Here is a 21,404-nt window from a genome sequence, read left to right as displayed (position 1 = left end):
TACAGTGTAAGAGACTGAAGTGGGGAGAGGAATCTTATAGAAGCGTATAAGATCACGAGAGGCATTGATAGGGTGAACACACTCAGTCTTTTTCCCAAGGTTGGGGAATCGAGGACGAGAGGGCAGCAGTTTAAGGTTAGAGGGGAAAGAATAAAAGGGAACCTAAGGGGCAACTTTTTTTTTTACACAGAGGGTGGTATGCACATGGAATGAGCTGCCAGCAGAAGTGGTTGAGGCAGGTATGTGAACAACATTTAAAAGGCATTTAGACAAATACATGGATAGGAAAGGTTTAGAAGGATACGGGCCAAGTGCAGGGGAGTGGGGTTAGCATGGATGGACATTTTGGTTGGCATGGACCAGTTTGGGTCAAAGGGCCTGTCTCCATGCTGTAGGCCTCTATGACTTCTGGGAATATTTCCAGGCAGGAACTGAGATCAACTGTCCACTAAATGATCATAAGATGTAAAACCATGTATACGCCATACAGCCCATCAAGTCTTCACCATTAATTGAGCTCATGGCTGCTCTGATAATCTTCAAATCCACTTTCCTGCCATTTCCCCATAACCCTTAATTGCCTTCCTGATGAAAGATCTGACGATTTCAGCCTTGAATATACCTCGTGAATCAGCCTTCACTATTCCACAGATTCACTACCCCCTGAGAGAAGAAATTCCTCACCATCTCTGTCTTAATTGGGTGATCCCTTATTCTGAGGTTACACCATCTGGTCCTAGACTTTCCCAAGAGGGTAAACAATCTCTTCGCATCTGCACTATTATGTTCCCTAAGAATCTTGTATTGTTTCAATAAGGTTCTTTATTCCAATTGCAACCTCTCCTTATAGATTAGATTACCTACAGTGTGGAAACAGGCCCTTCGGCCCAACAAGTCCACACCGACCCACAACCCACCCATATCCCTACATTTAACCCTCAACCTAACATTATGGGCAATTTTAGCATGGCCAATTCACCTGACCTGCACATCTTTGGACTGTGGGAGGAAACCGGAGCACCCGGAGGAAACCCACACAGACACGGGGAGAACGTGCAAACTCCACACAGACTGTCGCCTGAGGCGGGAATTGAACCCAGGTCTCTGGGGCTGTGAGGCAGCAGTGCTAACCACTGTGCCACTGTGCCGCCCACTGGACAGTCCCCCCATACCCTGGGGTCAGCTTCAATGAAGCCAGAATGTTGATTACTTCATGAAAGCCCACTAATTCTTTATGCTTACTCTCTGGGTAGCAGGATGGAAAGGATGCTGTCAACACCATGGAGACAACTTCCAGGAGGAGGGGTCCAGAGCTGGGAGAATCATTGTTGGGCCAAGCGTAAGGAGTGTCTGTGACCACAGCACAGTGACACAAACTTGCCTTCTCCAGATCATATACACTCTGCTCTTTAACCGTATATGAGTAGTGAAATTTTAAAAGCCTCAGTTCTATGACTTTCCCCAAAAGTTTTCCAGAGTCCCAATGACAGAAAGAGACAACGTTTGCGCTCGGAATTTCGATTTCAATTTGCCTCTCTGATGGTACTTCAGCTGTGCCAACCTCTCTCAGAGCAACTGCTGTCTCTCTAACGGGCACAGAGAGTGCTCAAACATCTCAGTGCCAGTCCCACTGGCAGCAATTCCAGTGATGGAAACCCTATTTGGTCCTGACCACAAGGTGCTGAGGTCCACGGGAAAAGTTCCGATTTGTGCTTGCGACAAGTTGGTACCTTGCTGGGAACAGAACAACACCCTGAACACAAACTTCGAGAAAGCAGCTTCAACAAATCAAGCCGAGAAATGCTTACCAAGCAGCTGGCTATCCAGAATGACTGTGACCAAAATGAATTCACAAGCATTCTTCACAACTCTCCAAAGACAAAGTCATGAAGCTATGGTGAAAGTTAGTTGCACATGGGCTGCATTCATACAACTATCCAGCACGAAACATAACGTTCCCACTGGAATTTTGAGAAGACCTTCAGCCCTCAGTTAATATCCTGTACCCTATTTCTGTCCCCTCACATTGTGGGACTTTGGAAGGTTTCTGTGGAGGGTCACAGAATTGAAGCTCTAAATATTTCGCTGCTCAGATAGAATTAAAGAGCACAGTGTATATGCTCTAGAGAAGTTTTGGAAAATAACAGTAAGATTCGACTGAGCCATAACCTGTCAGTGTGCACAATCTGGCTGGAAGGAGCAAGAGATACTGGATATAAACCAGAGAAGTGGACAGTTCATTATTGCTCTTTTCTGTGTTTTCTATGTAGTCACCGTCTGACGGAGCTTAACTCACACTGGGGCTAGAACCACCTCACACAGGTCCCAAAGCAGTAGCAGTCCTGAATGGAGGGAAATCCTGGACTTGTTTTTGTCTCCTGAAGAGAACACTGACACTGGATTTTAGTCTGAGGAGATTCCGGGTAGATAAACAGTGGGGTGCACATGACATAATAACTGTCTGGGCCAGCTATATGTTAATGTTAGACCAATCCCTTCTCGCTCAAAATTCACATTATATTCATTTCAGCTTCTTTCTCTTTGTTAAACTGTGTGTCTTTTCGTCATAGAAAGAGACTAATTCTCTCAACTACTATGCTCCTGTTGGTTACTACCTCCTGCTCATTCTCACTGATGTATATTGTCACACAATTACATTCAGGATTTACTGTACTGCTTTCCCTTCTTACTCTCGAAGCTGGAACACCTCACCTTCCCAACACATGCAAGAGTTGAGTCCGGCATCATTATCCACAACTTTACCAGTGCCTGGTACCTTTCTTACAAGACTCTGAAATCATTGTGATTTTCTGTCTCTTTCCCATAAACAGATCAGACCATCCCAGTGACCAGAAACCAAAGCTTCCTGTGTGCTCAGTGACTCATTGCAATGCCTGCTTTGTGCAATGCAATTCCAACGTCAGTGCAAGTAGGTGTGGATTACATGAAAAACTGAAACTAGTCTTTATAAAAAGGCAATTACTGCTTCCATCAGAGACAAGGACTAGAAGCTCATGTTAACTCACAAACTGATTACAACTCTAACCGTGACTGAAAGCTACAATAGCTCCCTTAAACATCACTAGTAATCACACAACTGCATGCGCTAAAGGATAAACAGAAGGAAGCCATTCAGTCCTCAAGCCACTAGCAATGTTTAGTAATTAAATAACGTGTATTTTATTTTAATATACTGATTGCTTAAAATGTACAGTCTTTTAAGTCACAAGAGGAAACAAGAGGAGTTAAAACCACTGTTAAATTAAAGAGAAGAGCCTACAATTTTGTCAAAAGGAGTAGTGAGGCCAACGATCCAAAGGACTTTAGAATTGAGCAAAAGAGGACTGAGAGATAAAAAGGAGTGTACGAGCAACAGGCGTGAAGACAAATTGTAAATGTTTCATTAGATACGCAGTCAGGAAGCAAGGACTGAATGTAAACAAGAACTCATTTAAGTTGTGACATGTGAAATGATAATTAGGACATCCGGAAGTAACAGAGACATTAAATACTTTATTGCCTCCATGGTCAAAATCAGGACAAGTTTGGGGTGAAGGGAAATCCAGGGTCTAGTGAGAATGAATGGTTTAAATAAGTCAGAGTCACACTAGATTTAAAACGTTAACTCTGTTTTTTCTCTGCATAAATGCTGCCAAACCTGTTGAGTTTCTCAAGCATTCTGTGTTTGATAAAGTAATCAGTGTAAGTAAAGACAAAATACAGGAGAAATGACTGGGATGAGGTGATTAAGAAACCTCAATCATTCTTGACATGCTGAAGGTCAGGAATGAGGCAGCAAAGAGTTAAACTGAAGGAGTCTTCCTGAGGGTCTCGTGCAGTGATTTTCTTAAGTGGAATTCAATCAAATAACCACAACTACCTTCCTATGTATCAGAGTTTGTATGCTGCTTTCTGACAGTTAATTGTGGTTGTTGCATCAATAACATCAATCTCAGTGCTTTTTAAAAAGACACAATTTTCCAAAGCCCTTTCTCTTGTGCACATCAGGACAATTTGTAAGAATACTATTGTAAAGGTATAAAAAGAGTGCTGATTGATCAGAAAGAGATCTCTGATTGGTACAGACTCTTTTGTCATGTAGCTTACGTCATTCCCCTTAACTTTGGTATTCTTGCAAATTGTCCTGATGAGTGCAAGATGATGAAAAGCTTCAACAAAATACATTGTTTTCCAGTGTTATTCTGTACTACCAAATGGCTAATCTGCTCTGCTTCAAAACCATCATGTGAGAAGGGAGAAGATCAGTATTAGTGTGAAATCTTAGCCACTATCTCTACTGACACAGTTGTTCACCATGACACTGTCTTGAACATTTCAGATCAGCTTCACGATTTAGCCCACAAATTCCAGGTTCAACAGCAGCCAGTCATTTATAAAATTAATCATGTGAATCCCATACCACAGGCTGAACAGCTTTGGGATGCTAAAGAAAGTAATTAACATATCAGCAGTTACTGCAGACATTGGGTTTTCAAACTTCACTACAGTGTACTTCAGTATGGCATCAGTCCTGATCGCTGTGTCCTTGATTATTACACTCTTCACCTCGTTGTGTAAAGGGTAACACTGTGGCTCACTGGTTAGCACTGTTCCAACAGTGCCAAGGACCCAAGTTTGATTCCACCTTCGGGTGACTGTCTGTGTCAGTCATTTGGGCTCTGCTGACGCCTCAGCTAAATATATGGACATATGATTGGTAAACGTACAGACCTGTATATACAAATGATAAATTCTGCTCTCTGTATGTAAATGTTTACGTATGTATGGCATGACCAACTGTATAGACCATCAAATTATTTTATGAATAAAGTATATTTTTGAAATAAAAAAAGTCTGTGTAGCTTTGCACATGTCAGTGTGAGTTTCCTCTAGGGGCTCCGGTTTCCTCCCACAATCCAAAGACGTGCAGGTGGAGTGGGATAGCCATGGGAAATGCAGGGTTACAGGGATAGGGTGGGTCTGGCTGGAATGTTCTTCAGAGGGTTGGAGGGGATATGATTGACTGAATGGCCTGCTTCCACACTGTAGGGATTCTTTGAGTCTAAAGAATGTTTATAGAGTCTGCTGAGGTGAGGAAAACATTCACTTTATTTTAGAAACCCCTTACTGTGGCTTCATGTTACCACAAATCTACGAGAAAGCAAGATCTTTTGATATTGCATCACTTCCTGGGAGTGTCTCATTTGTATATATTTGTACTATCTACACCATCTGAGGGAATAGGAAATGCGGCTTCAGATTGTGCTGTATGAACTGCTATGTCCTGCATACAGTTGGGGATCGTGAACAATATTCTTTTTGAACCATGTAGGTGGACAAGAGCCTGAAATCTCCTGTGAATGTCACACACAAAGGTAGCTCCTTTCACTGACCACAAGGGAAAAAATAAATATTTAAAGAAGCTACACTCTTCAATAAATCACGTGGACATTGAAATACAAAGACAGAGAGTGTGCTGATTATAAACCACAAGTTCAGTCTCCTTGGTGATGCCACAGATGGACACCGCCCTTACTGACTGCCTTCATATCTCCTCTTCACCCAAGGCTGACAATCTCCTCCTCACTGACATACCACTATCGAACACAACATGCTAGTTAGCAAATGGTATTTTTGCTACACAGCCCAACTTCTGGTAAAATTGATAAAGACCAAATAAACACAACACTTTTTTTCCCTTCTTGAATATAAACTGTGCTGTAAGAATTTGAGCTTCAGTTAGTCTGGCAAGGAAACATCCCAGAATCATGGGAACATATGCACAGTCAGGCTCTGACTATGAATATATAAATATTTAATGACATGAAAACATAGAAATGTATATTATAAACTGTAACAATTTAAATTGATGTGCAAATAGAGTCATAGAGATGTAAAGGGTAATGTCAAAAGAAACTTTTTTCACATTGCGAATAGTTTAGGGTAAGGAATGCACCTCCCTAGAGGTATTCAAGAGTACATTGGGCAATTATTTGAATATTGTATTGGGAAAAGATAGTTTATGCAGTCCGACTGAGTAACAGAGTCAGTGCAGACACGATGATCTGAATGACCTCCTTCTGCAACTTAGTAGTTCTGTGATTATGTGAAGTGTGTGTCTGGCCTCATAACTGGTTAATAATTCACCAATTGTAGCAGGAATCCAGGATGATCTCACATCCTCAGCACAAAATCAGCCCCTAAAGCATGGATTTATTGAAACCTTGGTAAAGATTTAAAAGAAAAAGGAGTTTCAAAGGAGCATAGTTCATGCTTAACCACTGACACAATACCCAGGAAAATAAGATGGACCTACATTTAGACAGCGCCTCAGGACATCTCAAACACTTCATAAGCCATAAGGTACTTTGGTCACTGTTACAAGACATGGAATGTGGCAATCATTTTTAACGCAGCAAGATCCATAAACAGCAACATCAAAGTGGTGCAATTATTGCATGCAAGAGGCCATTTCCCAAGACAAATTTCAGAAAGGAAAGGCATAATAAACCTGACAGAACAACAAAGTCATTGCAGATTTATGAAGAAGAACTAAACGAGAAAGCCAATGTTTTAGCTTACTTTCTTGTGACAAGATTGAGGACTATAATGACTTAAGCATTATAATTATGAGTCACTAAACTAAGTCAGAAACTTAAATGATTCTTAAATGACTTGACAATGTGAAAACAATTTTCAATCATATATTTGACTCATCTCTTATTTCCTGGTATCTACACCATTAACTTTGCAGTTATCAGATCACTTTCCTCCCCAAAGCAAAGAATGAGAACCTGGAATTCCATCCCTAAATCTCTCTGCCTCCTTTAAGACAACATATATATGTGAAAACAACCAAATAAGCAGGCACAGGAACCTGTGATAGTTTCCACAGTATAAAATATATTGAAAAGTGTTCTATACTTCTCCCCCATCTTTGCCACAGCATTTGTCACTGGTTCTGCACCATTCATTCTGGTTTGTGAAGGCATACACAAACAGATTACACAACCTGGCATGTTGAAATCATTGTTGAAACTTTATTGCTGGAACAGCACAGCAGGTCAGGCAGCATCCAGGGAACAGGAGATTCGACGTTTCGGGCACAGGCCCTTCTTCAGGAATGTTGAAATCATTGTCAGAGGAGGTTTTGACACAAAAGTGCAACAAAAAGATCAAGCATTCCAACATCACCAAAAGGTTTTGTTTAATAAATCAACATCCATCAAAGTTCCCTTATCCTCTTATCATGTGGTCACATTTTGTGCATTACAGCTGTTATGATCCCAGCGAGTTTAGTACTGGACAAATCAGATCTCAGAAGGAAATCTAGCTTAATAGATCATATATTTTGTATTAATTTAACATGATGGTCTTTCACTGAAACATAAACATGGCAAGCTACAGATTTTGTTTTAATAATAAAACAGATGCTTATTGAACAAGAAAAAAAAAACTGAACTATCTAACTATGACACAGTTGGAAAGATTTCAAGTTTACTGAACTGTGTCTTCTCAGTCCCATGAGTTGTAAGGCCTTTCTCTTGACTATTTGCATAGGTAAGAGGTCAGACTTTCCCCTATGGCCAGAAAATATAGAAGTAGGCCATTCAGCCCATCAAGGAGAAAGTGAGGACTGCAGATGCTGGAGCCATTCCTGAAGAAGGGCTCGTGCCCGAAACGTCGATTCTCCTGCTCCTTGGATGCTGCCTGACCTGCTGCACTTTTCCAGCAACACATTTTCAATTCAGCCCATCAAGTCTGCTCTGCCATTCTATGAGATCATCTGATCTGATAATCCTCAACTCCACCTTCTTGCCTTTCCCTATAATCGTCGATTTCCTTACTGATTAAAAATCTATCTACTTCACCCTTGAATATCCCTAATGTTCCAGCCTCAACAGCCCTCTCTGGAAAGGAATTCCACACATTCATTAGCATCTGAAAAAAGAAATTTTTCATTATCTCTGTCTTATATGGGCAACCCCTTATTCTGAAGTTGTACCCTCTGGTCCTAGACTCTCTCACAAGGGGAAACAACCTCTTTGCAACTATCCTGTCAAGACTCCCAAGAATCTTGCATATTTTAATAAGGTTGCTTCTCATTTGTCTAACCCTCTGAATTCATAATGGCTCATCATCTTTGGGCTTTTCTGAGTCATATTCTCTGTGTCTGGGTCATGTCTGTTGCCTACCACACCTTTGACAAATATCAGACTTCCAATTCGATGATTCCCTGCAATCTCTCACAGTGCAGTCCCCATCACAGGATGCCTGGTTTCAGCAACAGAAATATATCACACTGATGCAGTCTTCTGAGATTTGGCAGGGGGTGGGGAGGAGGGATTGAGACACGTACTTGAGGGTCTCGCTGGAACTAAATAAAGAGAGGTTTGGTCTAAATTTAATCTGACTTTGGAGTGCTTGGTGTCTGAAATCGCTCTTTCTCTCTCTCACTCACCATTGCAATCATAAATTTCATGTAAGTAGTCAAGAGACAAGCCAGAGGGTGGAAAGTCTGTCTTGGAGTCAAATTTGCAAACACGAAGCTAAAAGCAGACAGTTTCCTGTCCCAATTCTCTCACAATGCTACACAGGAAACAAGCAGTCATGTACTGACACTTCCTGTTTCGTGCACAGCATCAACTTGACCATTTGTCACTTCTTCCCTACTGGGAATAAGTACATTCAAGAGAGGAAGAGGTGGGGTGGAGGAAAGGCGAGAGAGTGAAGGCAGCCACTGTAACAACCAGTGCCTCTAGACTGTAACTAGAAGCACTAACATGGTAGCCTGCACAAGGAAGTCAAGCACTGCCAGAGGCAACACAAGCTGCATCCAAGAGAGACAATGAATCCAATCTGGAAACAAAGCCATTTCCAACTATCCAGTGACACAATTCCTCGGCCCAGTCTGGCAATAGCCACTTGTGTCCAGTGGAAGTGTTGGTCTCTATTCAGAAACAGGCTTATTGAAAACACAGGAAATTCCTCTCTTTTTATTTAGAGATTAGATTAGGTTAGATTCCCTACAGTGTGGAAACAGGCCCTTCGGCACAACCAGTCCGCTCCGCCCCTCCGAGGAGTAACCCACCCAGCCCCAATTCCCTCTAACTAATGCACCTAACACTATGGGCAATTTAGCATGGCCAATTCACCTGCACATCTTTGGGCTGTGGGAGGAAACCGGAGCACCCGGAGGAAACTCCACCCAGACAGTCGCCTGAGGCTGGAATTGGGACCCTGGTGCTGTGAGGCAGCAGTGCTAACCACTGAGCCACTGTGCCGCCCCAAATCAATGACATTGCCCAACAATTTCAATCACAATTCTAACTAAAACCTCTAAAGGTATTAAAGATATAGAAACAGCCTTTATGTAAAGAAGTGCTTCTTAAAACTTCTCTTCTGAAAGGTCTGACCCTAATGCTCAGACTATGCCACCTAGTTCTAGAATCCATAACCAGTGGAAATGGTTTATCTTCATCTACCCTATCTTTTCCTGTTAATATATTGAAGACTTTGATCAGATTACCCCTTAACTTTCTACATCTTAGAGAAAAACAGGCCTAATTTGTATAATCTCTCATCATAATTTAACCCCTGAAGTCTAGGTATCATTCTTATAAACCTTATATCATTCTTAAATAATTGTAGTTGCTCCAAGGTAAATATATTCTTTCTAATCTATTCACAGTACTCCATTGGGGTCTAACCAGGGTTTTGTGTAACTGCAGCATGACATCTGCATTCTTAAACTCCTGTCCTCTAGATATAAAGGTCAGCATTCCATTAGCTTTACTGATTATTTTCTGCACTAGTTTGTGCTATTTTCAAGATCAATGCAACTGAACCCCAAAGTCTCTTTGGACATCCAGTATATTTATCCTCATAGCATCCAGAAAATACACTTGAACATAAAATCATAGAATCCTCACAGTGTGGAAACAGGCCATTTGGCCCATCGAGTTACACTGACTTGCCAAAGAGCATCCCACCCCCCTACCTTAACCCTGTAACCCTGCATTTCCCATGGCTAACCCACCTAGCCTGCACATACATGGATAAGTATGGGCAATTTAGCATGGCCAAACCACCTAACATGCACATCTTTGGACTGTGGGAGGAAACTGGAGCACCCAGAGGAAACCCATGCAGATAAGGGAAGAATGTGCAAACTCCACACAGACAGTTGCCCGAGGCTGGAACTGAACCCAGGTCCCTGGTGCTGTGAGGCAGCAGCGCTAACATGGTCCAAAATGGAGAACCTCACACTTGCAACTCCTTGAACTCCTATCAGGTTCTCAGGATGTCTCAAAATAAGTTCAAAGACATCTGCCGCAGTTTTGCCCATTCACCCAGCTTACCAATATCCCCTTGCAACATTATGCTATGCAACAAAGCCACTAACTTTACGTCAACAAATGTGGATATACGACCTTTTATGCCATTATCTAAGTTGTTAATAATTAATGTAAATAATTGAATCCCTAACTGTGCATGTGTTGCAGTGTCCTGGGGGTCACCACAGGTCACATTCTGCCAACTTGGGTATCTCCCCGTTATCCCTCATATCTATCATCTGCCACTCAACCAATTTCCCAGCAACATCAGTATCTTGCCCTCAATACCTTAGTCATCAGTCTTATGGGGGACTTTATCAATTGCCTCCAGAAGTCCATATAAACATCCAAAGATATTCTCCTGTCCATTACCTTAGTCACTTTTTCAAAACTTCAGTGACGTTTGTCAGGCATGACCTACCTGTCACAAATCCATGCTGGCTCTCCCAGATTCACTGGATACTGAAAGCAAGTTATAGACTCCAACAATTTCCCCACAATGTTTGTGTCTGTGTGACACACACACAGTGATGTAAGCAGCGTGTGTCTTTATCTCAGCGTGGCTGTGTATTAGATTAGATTCCCTACAGTGTGGAAACAGGCCCTTCAGCCCAACAAGTCCACATGTTTGTGTGCATGTGTGCGTATGGCTTCATATGTGGGTGTATCACAGTGAGTGTATCTCAGTAACATCTGTGTGTGTGTCACAGTATGTGCAAGTGTGAGTGTGTGTCTGTGTCTCAATATGAGTCTGTGTCTCAGCATGTCTTCATTTGCATATCTCAGCATCTACGTGCATCTATGTCACTGTGTGAGCTATACCTTACTGTGTCAGTCTCAGTGTATATATCCCTACTTCTGCATGCATGTCTCAGCATGTGTGTGGCCCTGTGTGAAATCAAATCTTAATGTGTCTATCTCAGTGTGTGCATGCATGTCTCAGCATGCGTGCATAAGATTAAGTGTCTCAATGTGTACACATGCACATATGTCTCATGTGTTATGTCTTGGTTTATGTCAGAGTTACTCCAATCAATATCATGAAAATTGGTTCGTCATCAAAACCTGGTTCTTGAAGGGTCACCACTGAGTCTGCTGCACATCACTGTGATAGGGTTAGGGTTAGGTTTAGGAACAATAATACAACAATTTCTCTTCTACCATGATGAGATACTGTTTGTTAGTTAAAGCTAATTTCTGAAACTGCTCCAGCAGTGGCTTTGGGAGAATCAGGACAAAGCAGATTCACATGCCCTGCTCTCAAACCTCACACCCCTCACTCAGGGCCAGTTTTACAAAATGAGCTCAGGGAACAGTGAAGGTTCCAGATCCATCACTGAGGGTTGGGGGTTTGGGGCGTGCCATGGTAAGAGGGAGACACTCAGTGAGAAAGATTGAGCACTGTTGCTGGGAGAGGGATTACAACATACAAGTCTATCACTGGGGGAATGGGGAGGGATGTGTCACTGGGGAAGGGAGAGGGTCTGTTACTGGGGGGAAGGGGGAGGGATATGTCACTGGGGAAGGGAGAAGGGTCTGTCACTGGGGGGAAGGGGAGGGGTCTGTCCCTGGGGGGGAAGGGGAGGGTTTTGTACTTGGAGGGAGGGGGAGGGGGTCTGACACTGGAGAGTGGGGTCTGTTGCTGGGGAAAGGGGGAGGGGTCTGTCACTGGGGGGAAGGCAGAGGGGTCTGTCACTGAGAGAAATGGGTTGAGTGAGAGTTGAGAGTGTAGTGCTAGAAAAGCACAGCAGGTCAGGCAGCATCCAAGGAGCCGGAGAATCGGTGTTTCGGGCAAAAGGGCTTATGCTTGAAACGTCGATTTTTGTGTTCCTCGGATGCTGCCTGACCTGTTGTGCTTTTCCAGCACTACACTCTCAACTCTGAGCTCCAGCATGTGCACTCCTCACTTTCTTCCAGAGTCAGAGAACAGCTTTGCTCCTGTGCTACAGGAAGTCACTGGAGCTGTTGCCTTCTAATTTCAAACTAGGGGCAGGTACAATGTGCAAAACTGCATTGATTCGAAACAAAGAGAAAACCACAGCCTCAGTATTTGTGTTGCACTTAGATCAGTATCACATTGGTAAACAGCTGCACTTCATCCCTTACCAGCAAGGCCACAGCACCTGCCCTGCCACAACTCCAAATTAATCTCAATCAGTTGCTAAAAATAATTCTGTCTGCTAAAATACTCAGTCTTCTGAAAGGACAGGTGGTTTAGCTAATCCCAAAAGGTTTCTACAGGACCTCTCACTAGACATCTGTAGTGACTGTCCACAATCCTGCACCAGACTGCCTGACCTTTGACCAGAAGCTAAACCGGGGCAAATTTTCTAGGGTATGAGAACTGTGCTGAACAAGGTCACTGCTACAAGCTACAAAGACTTCCACTTGCACCTTTCAGCACCTCAAGACAATCCAAACAACTCCAGAGCCAAGATATTGCTCTTGAGGAACTGTCACTGTGTTCATGTCAGAAACCTGCAGCCAAGGTTTCTGGACTGTTATCAGACAATTTCTTTACTGAGGTCAGTTGAAGGATAGATATTGACCAATGAAAGAACTTCTCTTCCACAAAAAGTGTCACAAGATCTTCATTATGACTTCAGAGAACACACTGGGCATCAATTTAACATTTCATCTGAAAGACTACCCCTCATACTGAAGCTCCCTTTCAGTCAAACATGATTAACTGTTTTGAGACAGGCTTGAACCCACCTTTCTAGATAAAAAACATGAGTAGAGGGTGGTACGTGTATGGAATGAGCTGCCAGAGGAAGTGGTGGAGGCTGGTACAATTGCAACATTTAAAAGGCATTTGGATGGGTATATGAATAGGAGGGTTTGGCGGGATATGGGCCGGATGCTGGCAGGTGGGACTAGATTGAGTTGGGATATCTGGTCGACATGGACAGGTGGACCGAAGGGTCTGTTTCCATGCTGTATATCTGTGACTCTAGTCCCTACTGAACCACAGATGACACTGTCCAGGGAAATGAGACTCAAGTTACATGGTGAGGCAAGAGGAGCTGGAATTCTGATTTTAGGTCACAATCCTGAAACATTATAACCTGATTCTCTCTCTCTGCAGGAAATGCCAAGGTATTTCTGTTGTTTTCTGTTTCTATGGGGCGGGGGGAGCTTGGACGGTTGGGCCCTTAAAAAAATAGCTTTCTTTCAATGAACAAATGCTAAAAAGGAGATCAGCTAATACGATTAACATTTCTAAACAGGCTGACAAGAGAAAAACTGTTTACAGAGAAACTGATGAGCCAGTTACTGGAGGAAATAAATTGAAGGTCATAATTAAAAGCTTGAAGGGTTAGGATTAGGGGAATGTTGTTTATGCAGCAGCATCTGGAATTGTCGACCAACAACATAGGTTTAAAGCACAATTCATCAGAAAACATACAAGTAATAGTTATTTTTAAAAATAACAACTTGAAGTGTCTTGGGTACAGAATGACAGATTTTAGACAGAGGGGAGATCAACCAAGGTTCCTGCTCCTGGTCACTGTGCAGCGGTCACCTGGATAAGAGATAAAGGAGAATTCAGCTGGATTCCTAATCCTGAGCACTATCCAGTGATCTCTGGTTGGAGGAAGAACACATGCAGACTCAGAGCAGGGTTACCTCTTCTCTAGTATTTTCTCAAGTCTGAACTCAATAAGAAATCACAAGCTGCAATAAGTAACTTGCCATATCACATCACAGTGACCTATCCTGGATTCAACATCTGTCCAGTCAGATTCTTCCATATCCATTTGGAGAAGCAGCAGCATCCCAATCACGGGACAGCTCAGAATTGCTAAGGATTCTGGATCGAGCCAGTTGACTGGAGCCTCCCCTCATTGAAACCTGCACAATGGATTGGAAACTTTCTGATGGCTAAACATGGACTGGGAATAACATGAATTTACTGCACAAACAGAGATTACTGCTATACCAACAAACTTGCCCTTCCAACATTTCACACCAGCTCTCTCCACCTAACAGTTCTGTTGTAAGACAACAACAGATACCATAGTGGAAGAAAAATAATGACAGTGGGTTTACTCAGTATCTTATATGACACACAAATCCCAACAGAGCTCAGGAGAACACAACAGGCAGCTTCCATGTTGCCTCGCAAGCCTGTCCCATCGTGTAATACTGTCATGAGTCTTATCTCTCCAGAGAAACATTGGCTGCACATTCCTAAAAACCTTTCCCTACTAAAAATGTATTTATTCTCAATTTAAAAGTGGAATGTCCAGCTCGAGGTCAGAGAGTTTCATTCTTCTACCAGCCAATGACATGTTCCTGAACTCTCCCTTGATTGACTCTGATTTTAAGGTTAATGCCCTGGACTGCTCCACCCCTCAAGGGTGTCTGCATCTGCAGACCTCACTTTCTCCTGTCTCTTTTCAAACACATGAATTTGTTTAAAAATCATAATAGCCTCAATCAATTCACCCTTTGAGGCCAGCAGGTCAGAGATAGCATTAAAGCCAAATACACCACCAATGATGGGGCAAGCTCAATGGGCCAAATAGTCTACACCTGCTTCTCAATAGTGTATTCACGTTTGATATTGTCAGGAGTAATAAAGATAATATAAATTTTTTTTAGTCTAGTTTTTGGTAATACCAAGGTGAATCCAAAGGCACAAGTCAGGAGTGTGATGGAATACTCCATATTTGACAGGATGGGTGCACTTCCAACAGCACTCAAGAAGCTCAACCCCAGAACTCTGTGGGAAGCTGGGCCTCTTGCTGAGATATTTGTATCATCGCTAGTCACAGGTGAGGTGCCGGAAGACTGGAGGTTGGCTAACGTGGTGCCACTGTTTAAGATGGGCGGCACGGTGGCACAGTGGTTAGCACTGCTGCCTCACAGCGCCAGAGACCCGGGTTCAATTCCCGCCTCAGGCGACTGACTGTGTGGAGTTTGCACGTTCTCCCCGTGTCTGCGTGGGTTTCCTCCGGGTGCTCCGGTTTCCTCCCACAGTCCAAAGATGTGCAGGTCAGGTGAATTGGCCAAGCTAAATTGCCCGTAGTGTTAGGTGAGGGGTAAATATAGGGGTATGGGTGGGTTGCGCTTCGGCGGGGCGGTGTGGACTTGTTGGGCCGAAGGGCCTGTTTCCACACTGTAAGTAATCTAAAGGGTGGTAAGGACAAGCCAGGGAACTATAGACCAGTGAGCCTGATGTCATTGGTGGACAAGTTGTTGGAGGGAATCCTGAGGGACAGGATGTACATGTATTTGGAAAGGCAAGGACTGATTAGGAATAGTCAACATGGCTTTATGTGTGGGAAATTATGTCTCACAAATTTGATTGAGTTTTTTGAGGAAGTAACAAAGAGGATTGATGAGGGCAGAGTGGTAGATGTGATCTATATGGACTTCAGTAAGGTGTTTGATAAGGTTCCCCATGGGAGACTGATTAGCAAGGTTAGATCTCTCAGATTACAGGGAGAACTAGCCATGTGGATAGAAAACTGGCTCAAAAGTAGAAGACAGAGGGGGGTGGTGGAGGGTTGTTTTTCAGACTGGAGGCCTGTGACCAGTAGAGTGCCACAAGGATTGGTGCTGGGTCCTCTACTTTTTGTCATTTACATAAATTATTCGGATGCAAGCATAAGAGGTAAGTTTGCAGATGACGCCAAAATTGGAGGTGTAGTGGACAGCAAAGAGGGTTACCTGAGATTACAACAGGATCTTGATCAGATGGGTCAATGGGCTGAGAAGTGGCAGATGGAGTTTAATGCAAGATGCTGCATTTTGGGAAAGCAAATCTTAGCAGGACTTATACTCTTAATGATAAGGTCCTAGGGAGTGTTGTTGAACAAAGAGACCTTGGTGTGCAGGTTCATAGCTCCTTGAAAGTGGAGTCACAGGTAGGTAGGATAGTGAAGAAGGCGTTTGGTATTCTTTCCTTTATTAGTCAGAGTATTGAGTACAGGAGTAGGGAGGTCATGTTGCAGCTGTACAGGACATTGGTTAGGCCACTGTTAGAATATTGTGTCTAGTCCTGGTCTCCTTCCTATCGGAAAGATGTTGTGAAACTTGCAAGGGTTCAGAAAAGATTTACAAGGATGTTGCCAGGGTTGGAGAATTTGAGCTATAGGGAGAGGCTGAACAGGCTGGGGCTGTTTTCCCTGGAGCGTCAGAGGCTGAGGGGTCTTTTTAGAGGTTTACAATATTATGAGGGGCATGGACAGGGTAAATAGGCAAAGTCTTTTCCCTGGGGTCGGAGAGTCCAGAACTAGAGGGCATAGGTTTAGGGTGAGAGGGGAAAGATATAAAAGAGACCTACGGAGCAACTTTTTCACACAGAGGGTGATACGTGTATAGAATGAGCTGCCAGAGGAAGTGGTGGAGGCTGGTACAATTGCAACATTTAAGTGGCATTTGGGTCAGTATATGAATAAGAAGGGTTTGGAGAGATATAGGCCGGGTGCTGGCAGGTGGGATATCTGATCTGCATGGACAGGTGGACCGAAGGGTCTGTTTCCATGCTGTACATCTGTGACTCTACTCCCTACTGAACCACAGATGACACTGTCCAGGGAAATGAGACTTGAGTTACAAGGTGAGGCAAGAGGAGCTGGAATTCTGATTTTAGGTCACAATCCTGAAACATTATAACCTGATTCTCTTGGGGAGCTTGGACGGGTGGGCCCTTAAAAAAATGGCTTTCTTTCAATGAACAAATGTTAGAAAGGAGATCAGATAATACGATTAACATTTCTAAACAGGCTGACAGAGAAACTGATGAGCCAGTTACTGGAGGAAATAAATTGAAGGTCATGGTTAAAAGCTTGAAGGGTTAGGATTAGGGGAATGTTGTTTATGCAGCATCATCTGGAATTGTCAACCAACAACATAGGTTTAAAGCACAATTCATCAGAAAACATACAAGTAATAGTTATTTTTAAAAATAACAACTTGAAGTGTCTTGGGTACAGAATGACAGATTTTAGATTCAACATCTGTCCAGTCAGATTCTTCCATGCTGTACATCTCTATGCCTCTATGACCATCCAAGACAAAGCAGCCCATTTGATTGGTACTACATCAACAAGCATCCACTTCCTTCTCACTGCCCTCTAGTCCTCAATTCTCCAACCCTGGGAACATAAAACTGACTGCATTCACCCTATCCATGTCTCTCATGATCTTATACACTTCTATAAAATCCCCAGTCAGTGTCCTACGCTCTAAAGAAAAAAATCCTTGCTTGTCCAACCTCTTGCTATAACTCAGACCCTAGAGTCCTGGCAACATCTTTGTAAATTTCTTCTGCACTCTTTCCAGTTTAATAACATTCTTCCTATAACAAGGTGAGCAAAACTGAAAACAATACTCCAAGTGTGGCCTCACCAAATTCCTATACAACTTCAACATAACTTCCCAACTTCTATACTCAATGCAATGCAACATTTGTCCGTCCTGATTACATTTAGTGATTGGTGTACACGAATCAGGGAACCATAATTCTCTTTGATGCTCTCTCCTCTACCATTCAAAACTACATCAACTAATCATGTATTTTGCTCCGAAGAATGACTTTGTACTCTCAGTCTGGTGCATAGGAAGAAACACTGAATCAGTACACAGCAAGATCCCTACAAACATCAATGGTATAATGGTCAGAAAATCCATGTTAGTACAGCTTTAAAAACAATCAGGGTACCGAGGAGAACACTTCTACTGGTTTTGACAGAAGCTCAATTTAACATCTCTTCTGAATCAAGACATTCACTGACACAGAGCAGCACTCCCTCAATACAGTGCTGCTGCTGATGGACACACAAGTGTCTTTGATCTACAATGCTCTGATGTCAAGACCAAAGAGCTTTCGACTGAAGCATGGGTTAATTCTAATGAAGCCACAGCTAATAATAATGAGGCACCAGGCACTTCAAGCACATGGAGACAATGAAGGAATTAATGTCAAGAATGTAAATGTAGAGAATGTACATCACCACTAAGGGAAAATGCAAAACTAAAAGCCATATTTAAGTTGATGACAAATGAATGCAACAATGAATTCAGGAGTCATGTTGCTATCAGTGGTTAGAATTGTTAAACTTGCTTCGCCAATTAGTGGTTGGGACAAATTGCATCAATGCATTGAAAGGCAAGCTGGATTAACACATGACAAGGAAGAGAAGGTTATACTGATAAACTGGGGCAAAGGGTGGTGGATACTCATGTGGTTTCCATGTAATACACTCACTGTGTATCTTCGGATAATTACAAGTTGTTAGGCCATTATTTGGTTGGTAATATTGTTGGTGTAGCATTATTTTGCTTTATTAAGTGTCTAGGCACAATTAGTATGGTTTCTGCTGTCAGCCCGAAATTTCTTTTAGTCTCTTTTCAGATTTAATCTTTATGTCAAATCCCCTTCAGTGCCCCATAGCTGTATATTGCTCTCCCTCCCACAGACGTCCCACCATTTCACTAATCCCTAATCCAACTTCAAGATTCACACATGCTAACCAAAGGCTTACATTTGTGTAATAGTATTTCACATGGAAGTGTAGCAGGAGGGAGGCAATTACCTAATAGTATTATCACTACACTATAAATCTAGAGATCCAAATAACATTCTGAGGAACCCAAACAACATCCTGTTATGGTAGATGGTGGAATTTGTATTCAATAAATATCTAGAATTAAGAGTCTAATGATGATTATGAAACAATTGTCACATGACAATTAGGGTTAGTGTTAAAATTAAAAATAAGATGGTATTGGAGACAAGCCACATGGCTTATTTTTAATTTTTTGTAATTATCTCTCTGCCTCAATTAATCAGATCATAGGTCATCCCTTCACTTGCTATTCAGCTGTTGACACTTTACTCACACCGTCTGACACTCTTGATCACCTGAAGAGACCTGTTGACATCCCACTCACACCATTCATATGGTCGTTTGATCTCTCTGCCCACAAATTCTGTGCCTGTGTGTTTCTCTTCACTTGATGAAGGAGCAGTGCTCTGAAATCATGTGATTTCAATAAATCTGTTCGACTATAAACTGGTGTTGTGTGACTTCTGATCTTGCCCAACCCAATCCAACACTGGCACCTCCACATTATGAAACAATTGTTGATTGTTAGAACAATCCATTTGGTTCATTAGTGTCTTTAGGGAAGGAAATCTGCTTTCCTTACCTGGTCTGGTCTACATGTGAGATCCATAGCAATATGGTTGACTCTTAACTGCCCTCTGGGCAATAAATGCTGGTGTAGCCGGTGACACCTATATCCCATGAATGAATTTTTAAAAAGAAGCCTTTTGGCCAGACAGTCACATTACATCAGAAAGGGTTTTCAATATTTCCTTGGAAACAGTCAAGATAGTCACAGCAGCATCCTCATAAACCACCTTCCCAAATACTTCCAACCTTATAAACACCCTCCCAAATACCCAGACCTTAAAACCCACCCTCCCAAATGCCCCAGACCCTATAAAGCACCCTTCCAAACTGCCCCAGATCCTACAAATCACCCTTCCAAATATTCAAGCCCAAAACCACCCTCATAAATGCCTGAGCTTAAAACCCATACTGTACTCAAAATACTCCTGACCCTACAAACTATCCTCCCAACACTCCGATCCTAAAACCCACCCTCAAAGTACTTCCTGATCCCACAAACCACCCTCACAAATACCCCGATTCAAACATCTTGAACCCTATAAATCACCCCAAGTGTCACAAGTGCCTCCCCCACCCCATCATCCTCACCCTCACCCCCACACTCACCCAAAAGATAATGTTGAGGGTGAACAGGATGTATTTGAAGAGACAGTTGACTTGTGCCCCCTGGTATTTGTAAGACAGCATCTCAGTCTCTGTGTGCGCCGCTGTCAGTGCAGCGGACCCGGTTACCAGTCCCGGGGGGTACCTGCGCCCCGGCACTGCTCACGCCGTGTGCCCGCAACTCCTTCACTGAAACCCGGGGCAATCTGCAACCGGCTCCCGGATCGAAGGCGGAGCAGGAAACACTGCAATTCAGACCCGCCTTAGAGCCGGAACCAGACAGGAAACTTAACAAACCAGAATAGGAGGAACACAACAACAGAGAGAGAGAGATGAAGGGATGGAAGGAAGGAGAGGTAGGGGTGTGTGTAAACTACCAAAATTGTCCGTACAATCTCCCCTGGTTCTCGGCTTTGCAAAACTAGGCAGTGCCTCGCCGAGTAACTGGGGTCGCACGCCTACGATTCAGAGAGATTTAACTCTTCAAGCAGCGTTTTGAATTGTTGCTGTGATGGGATGATTTACACAACCCGCCTAAAGCTGATTGTTATTATCAAATCTCAGATACTCTGATATAAAGCAGAAAAATGATCACACTTGTATCCACGGCTTTCTCTTATTCACTCAGAGGGTGACGACTTTGTTGGGCTTTGAGGGGTTTTTTGGGAGTATTTGTAAGAGTCCATGATTTGTAAGGTTTGGAAGCATTTGTGAGGGGGAGCTTTGTAGTGGTCAGCAGCATTTATTGCTGGTTCCTAGTTGCCCTTGACAAGTGAGCTGTCCTCTTGAATTGCTGCTGTCACAGACCTACAATACCATTAAGGAGAGGAATCCAGGATTCTGACCCAGCAACAGTGAAGGAACAATGATATATTTCCAGGTCAGGATGGTGAGTGGCTTGGAGAGGAACTTGCAGGTGGTGGTGTTCCCACATATCTGCTGCCTTTGTCCTTCTAAATGGAAGTGGTCAGAGATTTGGCAGGTGCTGTGTGAGAAGCTTTGATGAATTTCTGCAGTGTATCATAGAGATGATACAAACTGCTGCTGCTGAGTGGAGAGAGGGAATGGCTTTGGACATGGTGTCAATTGAGAGGATTGTTTTGGACTGGATGGTGCTGAGCTTCTTGAACTGTGCTACAAAGGCTGCACATAGGCCACACCATAGGTGCTTGCTCAATAAATATCCACATAATTACTATGACAACTTCTAATCAAGTCTAAACCTGCAGCACCATCGGTAACACACAATCCTTTGTAGCTCTGAGGCACAGCAAGCCTGGGGTTACATAATATTTGTCACATTTTTGATTCA

The 21,404-nt window shown here is 43.0% G+C and overlaps 1 protein-coding gene across 2 annotated transcripts in view; it reads right to left on the bottom strand.

Moving 5' to 3' along the window:
• The window catches only part of LOC122541740 (tetraspanin-5-like), a 68,756-nt gene extending 48,434 nt beyond the window's left edge, over positions 1-20,322 (bottom strand). The window contains exon 1 of one of the 2 annotated variants that reach the window (XM_043678633.2): positions 20,096-20,322. In XM_043678633.2, the coding sequence (XP_043534568.1) occupies positions 20,096-20,176 (81 nt within the window). In that variant the 5' untranslated portion in view covers positions 20,177-20,322. The remainder of the gene's footprint in view (positions 1-20,095) is intronic. The other variant, XM_043678632.2, reaches the window with a different exon arrangement.
• Between the last annotated feature and the right edge of the window lie 1,082 nt (positions 20,323-21,404).

This window comes from Chiloscyllium plagiosum, unplaced genomic scaffold (genome assembly GCF_037043375.1).
Source record: "Chiloscyllium plagiosum isolate Xiang-an unplaced genomic scaffold, Cpla_swu_hap1 HiC_scaffold_43, whole genome shotgun sequence".
Lineage (NCBI taxonomy): Eukaryota > Metazoa > Chordata > Chondrichthyes > Orectolobiformes > Hemiscylliidae > Chiloscyllium > Chiloscyllium plagiosum.
This window is presented reverse-complemented; position numbering and strand designations above follow the sequence as displayed.